The following is a 13,352-nucleotide window of genomic DNA, read 5'->3' as shown; positions in this document are numbered from 1 at the left end:
ATCATCTACATCTGATCCTCCTCCAGTGTTTCCACAGACATGCACAAGCACATACTCTTTCAGATCACACGGATTCAGATGTCACGTTTTAACTAGGCACAGAAACATGGAAGATGTTATGGGGAAAATAAGTCCCACATCAAACCTTCCATTGGGAAGGTAGTGGGCCAACCAAAAATTACCACGAAATTCAGGACTTGTTGGAACATACTTTTCTAGTTTAATCCAGTAACTTCCTCAAAGTCCTACTTACTTATGTATCCAATAAACCCTGAGTAACTAAACAGTGGGAATTTATAGTATCTATATTCGAATAATTTAAGAAAGGACATAAATGACATTTGCATTTCTTAGGAACTAATTAGCAACTTGTGCAAGGTAGTCAATCTTCACCAACCTTTCCACTGTTGCCACATTTTCCAGTTCATCAGGACTGAGTTTGCTGTTGGCACTTCGAGTGACTGGCTCCCTAATGCACGTCAGTAATGTGGCCCCCTGCTTCACAGCTAGCTTCAGCTCATCCTGAGGAACAACGAACAAACAAATTGTATGTACATATTCTAAGAATGCTCCCATCTTTTAGGTGGACAACACAGTAATGCTAAAGGAGGATACTTCTGTAGGCAGCAAATATGAGGAACAAAAACACAGTGCTTACCAATAATGACATGTCTTTCTATGAATGCAGAGAATAAACCTGTTCATTTTGAGCAGTAGATATATTTCTGAGAAAAAGAATATTGCATAATTTCTGAGCATATTGCATTTCTGACCAGGAAACTTTCAGAATAAAATATTCTAACACGAATTACATGTGCTGTCAATTGTTCAGCCAGCCACATCACACTTCTTAATGGATGATAAGCCACAGCTTGCCAATTGAAAGGAGACCATGAGAGGAGAAAAAGACAGCGAAGAGCAGATTCATTGATTCTGCAAGTCAGCAAAAAATTCATTTTCTCACAACTGAATCCTTCACACAGATTTTCTATTAACATATTTGCTTCCTTCACATTGCTTTGAGTGGCAAAGCCCCCAAGACACCAGTATAGAAACACTTATTAAAAGCTTTCTTCAGGAACCCTTCCTGCTGCTACACAAAGCTGCACAGCTCTCCCACTGAGGGAAGATTAACAACGGTGCCTTTTCCCATTGTATTACCTGCACTGTTCTGCCAGCTTTTACGGGAAAGAGTAGCAAAGACATAGCCAAAGAGCTAGGGGATGCTTTATGCAGCAGCTTTAGAGCTGCAGAAGAAGCTTTAGAGCGTGAGGAAAGTTACAATAAAAATGTAATCAAAGAGGAAACTGGCATTAAGAGCCAGGCTCCAACATGTGGGAGAAACCATTATCTTTTGACCAAAAGCAATTGAGGCAAGGCAGTTCCTGACTGCCTGAAGAATTCTGAGTATTCTTTCTTTGGTACCCAGCAAAAGTGCTGTAAGAGCTCTTCGCAAGTCATGGCAATTCCTTAGGCTCTGAAGGCAATTATTAGAAAGAATCAGAATGGCTGCAAGTCCTGCTGTGTAACACAACAGTAACACATGGCTGGGACAGAACTGCTACTAAAGGCAACTTCATCGATCATTAAAAAAAGCCATTTCAATGCCATCCCAAACTAAAAAAAAGTTGTTTACTATCCTTCTTCTATAGGAGGAAAGCTCCAGGCTCTTACTGTTTTTTATGGGTAGAACTCTGTTCTTCATTCCCAATTGAAGCTAATGGTCATTTCTGTACTTGTGCTAAAATAATAAATTTCCTTTTGTGTTTAACCTAATATGTTTATTGACAGCAATAACATTTTCTTTTGAATCTTACTCTGCAAAGCTAAACAGGCACTAGCCTCTTTTTAATGGTTTTAATCCATTCTGTAATATTTTAGTCATCAATTAAACAGACCACTATCTATTCCTAGATTATCCTTACAGATGTTCTCTACATCTGCTCCAGAATGAGTTCATCCTTTCTGAAGAAAACATCATCAGGAGCCCATGCTGTTCTAGTTGTGATCTCATTATACCCTCCTATATAGCAGCAGTGACACTTCCCTGTTCTATCATTCCTGAACCTGTGGAGTCCTTTTCCATAGCTGCACGGAATCAACTTCCTGAATCCAGTTTTCTTCTCCTATTCAGCAGTTTTGAGATGATAGAATCTCAAATGATGGCAGAAAAACTTGTTGAATTAAAAACCGTATATTACACAGATTGAGTTGTCACAAGACACCATTCACCTTGAGCTTGCTATGGTGGTCAGTGTGTGCAGATAGGAGCTCCTCTGTGCACTGCACATCATTGGGAAGTTCAGTCTCTGCTAAGTCCGTTCCAAAGGTCTGTAGCATCTGTGCTGTTGTTTTCACTGTCATTGCAAAGTTTTCAATAGCCTGGAATGGTGGAAGAACAGAGTCACAAACTGCTTACTTACCACTAACATGCTATCTCAGTTCTTCAAACACATTATTGCTGCAGTGCCTGTAAAGCTGGCTATTTGCCTTTTTTCAGCGGATGTGATGGAAGTTACTGGTTGGATCCTGTGCCACAAAGGATCTTTTCACAAGACTACAGGTTTTACCATATCCATGAACCAGATGGAGAACTTCCAGAGTTTAAGAGACATAATGAAACCACAGAGGACATCAGCTTCAAAGCCCAGACGGGAGTTTCAGATCCTTTGCCCATGCTTGCTGGAACTCTTTGTTGTGTTTAAGGATTTTAATTAAGGCTTTATTTAAGTTAAGGAGATGCCACAAGCACATATGCCAAAGCCTTTTTCTTTTATGTTTATACAGCCACTGTTCACTCAGCAGCAATCCATCTCCCTGTAGGCTTCTCAAACTGTGCATCTTTGTTCTGCCTACCTGTATGTGATACATTCCAGTCACTTCATCCCATCTGGCCCTATTACCACAGCAATACAAGAACTCTCCACAAATGTAATTCATTAAATTCATTGGAGCATCACTTCTTTACAGACTCACAGAATGGCCAGGATTGGAAGGGAACTCAAGGATCATGAATCTCCAAACCCCCCTGCCACAGGCAGGGCCACCAACCCCCCCATTTAGTACTAGACCAGGCTGCCCAGGGCCCCACCCAATCTGGCCTTGAACACCTTTAATGTGGGTGCACCAACTTAAATTTTGACAAACTGTGGTTTTATTGCAGAAAGTGAAAGTGAGAAAGGCTTCATAAGAATGCTGCCTTTTCAGAGTAGAATATACTGGTCAGACTTATGAGATGCAACTAAAACCTTTGTATCTTGTAGCAAGAGCTGCACAGGATATTTTTTCGTGATCGTGCCCTGGTTTCTCTAGGATAATCAAAGACTGTACTGTTACACATAGGTCTTTATTCATTACATTTTTTTATCAGAACAAAACAATGTTCTGAGGCACAAAGTAGCACTAAAGATGTTCTTATTCCCAATCAAATGTTACACAGCTATTGCAAGCTGTATTCCCTTTTTTAGCAATGATCGGAATTCCTAATTTGCAACTACTTCAGTCGAAAATTTGCAGTGTGCTCTGTGAAAAATAAACTGAAGGTAGATTATTACTCAAAAGGGGCAGTGATAAAGTACATTCCACTTTATGTGATCATAAAGCATGCCCCAGATGAGGCAATGCTAGGCAAGTTCATAGCCTTCGTCTTTGCCCCTTGAAAATTCATGTCTGTTTTCAGCAGCAGCAGTATAGACTGATGTACGATCTGGCTCAGTTCTTAGCAGCTGTGACATGTTCTCTGCAGTGAAACTACTGCATTAAAGTTGGCTAAGATGCTGCTCTTCTGACTGCAACACAGATAAAGCCATCCATAATCAAGGGCTATTTACTAAGAGACTAGCGTACTCTGTGAGCAAGAAAGCTCACAGACTCCTAGCTGTTTAAGATAAGAAAGCAGAAACAAAGAAAAATGTGGTGAGATTGTTGATTCAATACCATTTAGGAACACTTGAAAAATGTTTTAGATAAAAACATAAAAATAATAAAAAATAAAAGAAGAAAACAGAAAAAAAAAATCCACAACCCTGGTAGGCAAGATTTGGCAGACCAAGACCTGAGAACACTAAGATAAGCAGACAGTGTGATGAAGACACTGCACCTGCAAGACTGAAGGTCAGGCTTTCTCAAGCTGCCATATAGGCCAACACTTCCTTGATGGCAATCTCTCACCCAGCAGAGATTCCCTGGCTGATTCCACAAGCACTGTGAGCACATCAGTGTTTCATTTAGTTGCACACATGGCTCCACTCATTCTTGTGTGTTTGAGTAATAAATTGTTTCATATTCCCAAGTTCTGACTGTGGTTTTGTCTTCAAGTCTCTAAGCTCGGTGAAAGTTGTTTAGACTACTTCCAAGCTACCACAGAAAAGCCTTTTCTGAATGTTAGATCTAGCTGCAGGTCAGCAACAATACTTACACCCAAGGCTTCTCAGAACACAGCAAAACATTGGGCCTCCTTAGATGTGAGCGCTAAACATATCGGTTTTGCAAGTGGACCCACAAAGACAGATGGAAACACTGCACACAGCCTCGGGAAAATTTGTTCATCTTCTAGGACACAGCTTTGCACCCCTCCACTTAGATGGAATAGTGGAATAAATTAATAATAATAAAATAAAGGAATAGACAACACTTCAGCAGTTTACATGCCAAAGTCTGGGGTCTGCTTTTTTTTTTAAATATCATAATATGGCTCTTCTGTGAGCCACTATGAAATGTTTGCACTGTTTCGAAGCAGCCACTGAAATATATTAACCAACCCCAAAAGGGAACAATAATCAAACCTGTAACAATTTTCTTAAAGGGCAACAGAAGAGAAAGTTTTCCAGCCTTCCTACAATTATTAATTGTTCTTGAGTTATTCAAAATATGATTCATCTGGAGTGTATATTTACATTACTCAGAAATGAAAACAAAGGGAAATAAAATCCAGTGTTATGAGTATTTTTCTTCACTTAAAAACATGGATACAATTGCCAATTAACGTGACAGTCTTGACCTTTCATTCCGAACAGTGCTAAAGCACATGTCCAACTGCAGCCATGAGCTGAAGGCCTATGAATCTCATCAATTATTCAAAAGCTAAGGATGAGGGAAGTTCAGCTGAGTAATAATAATACAACATTGTAGGACCTAGTCCAGTCAATAGTGAGATATAAACTACTACTTCTACTACAGACTTTGAGGGAATTTTCTCTGTTTGAGCAATGGATCTCCTCTTTCCATGAGCCTCTACTAAAATCTGTAGGCTGAAGTGCAGCTGCAGAATTTCTACTTAATTGTTGCTTTACATTCATCATCTGGGTATAGGTACAGTCATGTGTGAGAACAGCAGCAGCACTCACAGTTCGGTGATGTATCCACTGACTGTGGCCGTACTCCAGGGTTCCTCCCAGCTCCCGGGTCAGCTGACATTTATCAATATAGCCATGAAGATCAGAGACAGAATTTAGCATGATGATCTGAAACAGACCCAAAGACAATGGACAGAGAGAAATAATGAGTCCTTCAGTCACTGCTCCTAGGATCTGGGTTTGCCTTAAACACACATAACCACGGTGCACGTCCACCATTGTCAGTAATTTCTCATAATGTATTTCTTCATATAATTGCCACAGCTTTTTTTCCTTTAGATTTTGGCTTCTATAAGCAGATGGCCATTCTTGAACTACCCATGATTTGATATCATGTTGCCCCTTACTAGGCCAAGGAAGCAGCCATTTTCTTTATGCTTGAAAAGCAAAAGCATGGGATGTATAATGCTCACATAAACTTCCATCAAAAGAACTCTCAGTTTTTGTAAGACTGCTCTCTAAGACATACGTGGACATACCCAGGTTAGCTCAAAATTCTGAATGTCCAAAAAGACTTCAACCAAAATACGTATCTTGATCTGCATGTAGGAAAGGTAAGTTATTGTTTAACACTTAAAGCAGTGCCTAATCCCTGCCTACCATTAACCTCTGTTCCAACTGTGACAATTTTAAATAGGATTTGAAATGCAACACCATCATCAAATAGATTGCTAGAAGTACAATCTCTGGTATAACAGTTGCTAAGGTAACACACCATGGCTTATTTAGTACAGGAACATACATTTTCTAAAGTGCTATAAAATTAGAAGATTTTGTTTTGTAACCAAGCATAATTTTTACATGAAATTTGCTTTTTTAATAACCAAAAAGCCACCTGTACTGAACTACAGTCAGTGTCACAATTAACATAATTTAGCAGAATGAACTCATGGTTTGTTTTCTGTACTGTTAGTCTGCTGTCTCTTATTACAGTAGAAGCAGGAAGCACAGGAACTTTAAACCTAGGTACTGATAAACATAGCAATGATTGGAACGGAACCATGGGTCTTTTGTAAAATGATTTAAAACCACAATTAATATCCAAAACAATCATATGAAATCACTCCAGTAAAATCATTGTGGAGTACAGTACGAGTAAGTTCCAGGATGAAATATCATTAACAATCATCATTCAATTGTATTTATAAAACAGTTTGAAACCACAGGCAAACACACAGCTAGGAACAACTCCAAAAAGGGCTCTCATAGAATAATGTCAAACTCTTTCAGGATTTATAGCCTGCTTTAAATCACATTCTCATCAACCTGCAGCATATTAGAAGTACTAAATATCATACTCTTAATCTTGAAGATCATAAAGGCACTAGAAACAAGCAATGCCAGCAGGCATTTAACAGGGCACTATTACATTATCAGCAGTCCATAGTGCAGAATTTGCCCTTGGCTTACACCGCTCCGAAGTGCGAACCTATGTTTGCCTAGAGTGAGCAGGTCTACCTTTGCGTCAGGGGAGCAGCTCTACTGAGTTAAAATGTCACTATGTAAACTGAGTCACATTTTATAGCTAGACTGATGTTTCCCATGGGAATACATCCATTATAATCCTAGAGGCATCTACAGGTAATTTACTCTTTGGCATTCCTGCAACTGATTGTAGAAAATTCCACAAAAACAATTTAAAGATACTGTTAGTATAGATACAAAAAGGTCTGCCCTTTCCAAGGATGTTTCAACCACTGAAATGAAACAAGAAACAACTTATCTGATCCAGGTAAATGTGTCTAGACGCCTCTCAAAGCTTGTTGATCTCACTGGGGTTTCAGTTTAGGCTTTACTGACCTTATATGTACCACACAGACCCAGGACCACAGTCGCCGGTTGCCACTTGCAATCAAATTATAATTATTCGGTTATGAGAAATTGCTGACATATAAGAGCTGCAGATGTGGAGATAAGGCAAACACATGGACCAAAAAAATCCATGCTTACCGGTACCTTCATTTTAAAGTCATCTCGATAGAGTTTAATGCCAATGTCAGCAATTGCCCTTTGGATAAAGCGTGAGGGACGCAGGACAAACACCAGCTGCAGGTTTCCTGGAAATGCTCCCTGCAAGAAACATAAAATTATTAGAAAGCAAATCTCTGCCTTGAAGAAAGGCCAAGGGAATTTTCAGCCAAGTGTTTCCTAAGGGAGTAAAGTGGGGAAGACACATTGAACCTTGGCCAGTCCAGCTGCTAATGACATCAACTGGTCCATTCAGCACATGTCCAACGTCAGTCTCCAAAGCCAACAGAAACACTGGCCTGGGGATTTTACTGCCCAGTCATATATAGATTTCTGGCAGGGATTTAGCACAGAGCTCTGAAGTTTCTTCACTCGTGCAGCCATATCAGAAACGCACCAAGGCCCCTTTGCACTACCACACCATGGGTCACGTTTTTTATTTTATTTATTTTATTTTTTGGTTCTGCCTTTTGAGGGTAAAATTCACTACTTACAAAAAATGGCTGCCCACATTGGACTTGGTGAAAGAAAAAGGTGGCATAAATGAATTCTTCAGACTGACCTATCTATTCACTCCAAAGAGGATTTTTAATCTTTCTAACCTCACATGTTTCTCCCACGCACAGGCATTCAACACATTCATCAGACATGGCTCTGCCTTCAACATCCAGCCTACATATCCCACACACTCCTCCTCTGAGCTCATCAAGCATAAAAAAAGAACAAGAAGAGGGCAGCTAAAAAACAAGTCACCTCTTGATCCCTAGCCTCTAAGCACCTGCACCTCACACAGTATATGTTCCAGATAATAGATGCTTTAGAACAGCTGCGTTTATTACTACTGAAAAACAGTGTCTTAACTCACTTTCATAAATGAGATATAATAAGCTATTGATAGTTTCTAACAGATCACTACCACATGAACACAGATTTACTGGGATCTGCTCCCTTCACAAGCGGGCCGCAAAGTCACTCCTCACAATGCACAGAAGGGCTCCTCTGTTAGACTCTTCTGGAAACAGCTACAAATTACTAGAATACACACTGCAGTCAATCCAGCACATACGGAATCTGTGCTAATTCAGCAGTAAACAAGGCCATGTTTTCTGTTACTGCAGCCTTTTCCCTCTCCTATTTAAAACTCAAAAGCTTTGGGGCTGGAGAGAATCTGCATCCACAGCCAAAAAAAAAAAAAAAAAAAAGAAAAGGAACTAAAAATGCACACATGGGACTTCATCTTGTCCTGAAGGGTCAGCAGACAATTTGAATTTCTACAAGATAAATAACAAAGACAGGCACTTACTGCTATCCGTGTCAGGGATGCCTTGACTGCACTCCATTTGTCTCGTCGTCTGTCTATGATGATGATGAATCCAATGCTGGCAGCCTCCAGACTGCACAACAGAAGAAATAAATACGCTAGGTTACATGAAGATACTCCCATTTCAATGCAATGTACTGCAGTAAGATTCAGGTCTGTTGGATCATCCTCCAAGTCCATTATAAAAATGCAGTGTACAGTGGAGAGAATATTCGGCAGAAATCCACATGAACACAGAAGCCAGCAAATTTTCTCTTTCCAATGTCAGGCTAGCAGCTTACACCAAACATGAATATTTTATTCGCTAAATCTCTCATCTGCTATCCACTTTGCTGCCAAGTCCAAATGATAAGAATAGTTCAGGATCACAAATTATACTGTGCTACACTGAAGGCAAAAATCTCAGATCTTGCTTTCTCTCCAAATTAGACATCCCACTACAGCCTTCATTCTCCAAGTATGCTGACGTCTGACAGAGGCACTCTGCTCCATGGTGTCAGTATATCCCCACAGCCACCGCCTTGCCTTCTCACACGACCCAGGTGTTTTGGTGGACAAAGCAGGATTTGAAGATTTATATCTCACCGTCCTGCAGACTGGTTCTAGGGTTGCAAGTATCACTTCAATGTGTCAGCTAAAATAAGCTACTGCTCCTTCTCAGGACTTTTCAAGGAGGCTCTGTGAGGGACTGATTTCATGCTCCATCCCATGTGTGTAAACCTCAAAAATATCCCCCTCCCCCTCCCTCAGAAATCCCTCTCTGGTGTGCTGGACTCAGGGGTGCTATTCTCTGCTTTCCAGTTGTCCTCAGAGTTGGAGAGAAATCCTGGGAGTCTACAAAAACACTAAGCAAAATGTCCAGGAACTTCCTTATAACAATCATCTCTATACAAGAAAGAGGCAGGCAAAGAGTGTAAGTGTTGCCATAATCAGAAGACACTACAATTAAATATGTAATTATGGATTAAGGTCAAGATCAGTTATATAAAGTGTTTCCTTTATCCCTTTTCCATCATACATACAAGCTACATACCAGGAACACCATTTTATTGGGTTATTTTGAGCAAACTCATGTCAATAATCCACCAAGGAGCATCAACAATATCAACGGAGCTTCTGCTGCAGATCTGCAGGATCAAAATCAGCAGCCAAGAAGCAAAAGTTCTGTGCAAGTCTGGGATGCCACGCAAGTGCTCCCAGTGGTTCTTAACAGCACTACAAACATTTGCTGAAGTGCACACTGATATATTTTTTACAGAATTCCTTTGGGAACTATAAAATTCAAAGACAATAGATGACCTTTCCTCTCAAGCAGTGCAATATGCAGCTCTTTACACAGAGAACAGAAAATGTAGCTGCAGAAGTGCTTCTAAAGCAGAGATGATAATTCAGCAGCTTATTCCTTTTTATATATACAAATATTCTTCAGTAGACAAATTGGAGTTCTAAAGTTAAAAAAAATAAAAGTACAGTGTGATATATATGTGCTTGCTTTAGATTCTTAGACAAAAAAAAAGAAAAAAAAAAGATTCAGAAGGTGGCACCAAAGAAATTTTGTGTATTGCAGATTGTTACAGAAAGGGTGTGAGCTGGGAATTGTTACAGCCTGGGAATATCCAATGCTACTTAAAAATTGCATTATTCTTTAACAAAAATTGCTTTGGACATCTGGAGGGTACGGAAGGCCCAGGCAAATCACCCTCAGCCCCCAGGCCGCCAGGCAGCACCTCAGGACAGGCTTCCCATCTCCCACTGGAGACTTGTGGAAGCTCCGGTGTTTTCCCTCTGCCTCGACCGCCGATGTTGCTGTCTCACAGATAATGTTTCAGGAATTTTGGTTGTAACTCAAAAAATCAGCAAATTCTTTAAGAAGTTGAAAATCAAAAGCCTCAGGCAGAACCAAAGTGGGATGGGATGAACTCCACCCTTTACTAGCCTTTTATATTTTTGATAGCCGTGCCAATCTTTGAGGATCGTGTCAGGGTGAGAAGAACAGAAATTAATAGGACAATTTCAAATGAATCAATGGATCACCAAAATATGACCTCTACTTTAAAGTAAAAGAGAATGTATTACTGTAATCAGCACCTAATTAAGTCTTCACTGCTCAGACACACAGAATCAATTTGCAACTGCTGAATATCTCTCAGACAATAATTGGATGTATGAGCCAGGCTCAAATCTGAGGCAATTCCATTAAAGTCAGTGATTTACAGCAAAATGACCAACAGAATAAGCATATTTAGCTGAAGATAACAAAATGCTGATGTTGGTCTAAAGAAAAATATTATCCAGCTAAAGCATATTAATAAATACTAGAAAAAGCTGTTTATAAAATTCATAGCTAAGCCACGAGTAACTCTGTCCATAAGCACCAATTCACACAAGCTGCCTGCACATAGAAATTGCCCTGTTTTGCCCATCTGCCTGGTTTGAGAGACTGGCTAAGGGCTTTCTAAAAGGAATGTTTGCACACAGAGGGTTGCAGGCCTAGAAGAATTCAGAATCAGACCCTTACAATCACACCTTGGTAAGCAAACTGCAAAGGAAGTGACTGACAAGACAGCATCTGCCAAAGGCAATAACTGTGATTTAAACAAACACAGAAGTATTTGCGCCAAGTGAAACTTGCCTCTGTGTCTCTGAACTAACTCTTAGGTTTCATTTTTAACAGTCCCTCAAACACGTAGAGAATAAATCACTTAGAAGAGACACGTTTGTCTTTTCTCAAGTACCTTCCCATGATCTAGCAGTTCATTTTCTTGAATGTTCTTCTGCCACAGGGATTTGTAACAGCACAAAAGCATCCAGGCATCAGTTACAATAACAAAAATTAATTTCATAGATAAGAGCTTATGAAATATAGATACAGACAAGAAAATACAAGAGGAGCAGAAAAGGAATTTTCTCATGAAATGAGGCTTGGCAAGAACAGTCATAGGGGAGGGCTGGGGAATAATGAACATATGGGAATAGAAGCACTGCTCACCAGTTGCCACTGCAAATCACACAGCACTGCAGGTCAGTTAAAGAGACAGGCTGAGGAAATAGAAGGTGAAGTAGGTACTGATATACTGGATTTATTCTTGGGTTTAAATACAAGGAAATATCAAAGGAAAGCAGAACTATAACTTGTGTGCATGCTACAAAGATCACACGATCTAAAGGAGAGCAGATCACAGATGACATGTGAGGGGTTGTCTACATCACCCAGGATCATTCTGGCAGACTGTATGTTGTAAATCTCAATGGCTACAGGTGGCTGATGCAACATGAAGAAGGTCCTGACAAGAGATGTACCTCTGAACACAAAAAAAACTGAAAATGGGCTTGTGAAGCTGGTACACAGCTGGACCTCAGCCTTCTGCAGTGCTTTTTTTTGTTTTTTTGTTTCTGTTTTTTTGACTAGACAGGGCTGATTTAAGACCTAAGTTTAGCCAGGGAAACAGAGTGTCAGCAAGTGATCTTGTTTCAGGCAGCACACCAAAAAGAAAGGCCATGCCAAGGTCTGAATACTAAGGGATGCACACAAGCAAGTGGCTGAGGGACTGAACCTTGCCAAAATGGCAGCGTCAGTGCAAGCTGATGTCCAGCTGAGACCCCATTCACACACATATCCAGAAAAAGGCAGTTTGCCTAAAAACACAGACACTGTCAATGATTTCTCAGTGACAGTACTGTAACACACGGCTGGCAAGTAAGGTCCCTTTCCCCGAATGAAATGTTTGTAATTCAGTAAGCTGCTCCATCCCCAGCTCTGAATCCAGGTTAGCCCTTGTACACCGATTTGAGAAGGCCCGAAGATGCCGAATTTCCTGACCTCTTTGGGAATGAGAGGAGAGCATCTGTTTATCAAAGCAGTCTGCTTTATTTGGAAGAGAACGGAGTTCTGGCTGTAAAGTGAGCAAAAAAGGGCCTCCTACATGTATCTACTGTAAGCATCCACATATAGAGACATGTATTTGCATATGCCATACCATCCAATGTTTATGCCCCTTCTGCGGGGCACTCTCATGACCAGGTTTTGAAGTAGAAGGAAAATTAATAAGATTACAAAAGTCTCACGGGGCTGATCTGCCATCCCTGAAAGCAGTTCATATTTTAAAGCCTAGAAATGCTATGTTTGCTTACAGCACACCTCAAAATACTGCATTATGCCACAGCTGAAAAAGCAAATTTACTCAGCAGCTTCAAAGACAAGGTAATGCCTGTGCATCCAAATAACAACACTTGTTATCCACCCTTATCTTTTTAATGTTTTGCCATTATGGGCTTTGAAAACCAGCCATTCCAGAGGAACTTAGGAAGTTACTAACTCACTGAATGATGTCATTTATGACCACAGACCTTACCTGAACAATAAATCTTATTCTGCAGGATACAGAGATGCAGACACTACAAAAGACAAATATTCTCTCTAGAGCTGTCTGAAAAACTACACTAATTTCTCTGGCTTATGGAGCTATGAACATGGAACTACCTTCTACCCTAAACTAGGGGAACTGCTCTTCAAATGATACTTCATCCTACCTGATTTATGACCATACCCTCTGTAACTCTTCTAGAGTTTGACACTATTCTCTAACCTTTATCCTGTTATTTGATACTTAAACATCCTCCTGAAAAATAAAACAAAATGTGAAGTACTAGCAGCAAGATCACATGTACCAGAAAGCTGTCACAGTACACATCATACAGTAGCACTGAAT

General features: G+C 40.1%; 1 protein-coding gene across 1 annotated transcript in view; it reads right to left on the bottom strand.

Moving 5' to 3' along the window:
* The window catches only part of MCF2L2 (MCF.2 cell line derived transforming sequence-like 2), a 123,890-nt gene that overhangs the window by 83,016 nt on the left and 27,522 nt on the right, over positions 1-13,352 (bottom strand). The window contains exons 4-8 of the mRNA XM_052685500.1: positions 8,626-8,716; positions 7,305-7,424; positions 5,346-5,462; positions 2,233-2,382; positions 398-522 (exon numbers count right to left, since the gene is read on the bottom strand). Of these exons, the coding sequence (XP_052541460.1) occupies positions 398-522; positions 2,233-2,382; positions 5,346-5,462; positions 7,305-7,424; positions 8,626-8,716 (603 nt within the window). The remainder of the gene's footprint in view (positions 1-397; positions 523-2,232; positions 2,383-5,345; positions 5,463-7,304; positions 7,425-8,625; positions 8,717-13,352) is intronic.

This window comes from Tympanuchus pallidicinctus, unplaced genomic scaffold, assembly GCF_026119805.1.
Source record: "Tympanuchus pallidicinctus isolate F22 unplaced genomic scaffold, pur_lepc_1.0 scaffold22, whole genome shotgun sequence".
In the NCBI taxonomy this organism is placed as follows: Eukaryota; Metazoa; Chordata; class Aves; order Galliformes; family Phasianidae; genus Tympanuchus; species Tympanuchus pallidicinctus.
Note: the sequence above shows the minus strand (reverse complement) of the source record. Positions and strands in the feature narration are given on the sequence as shown.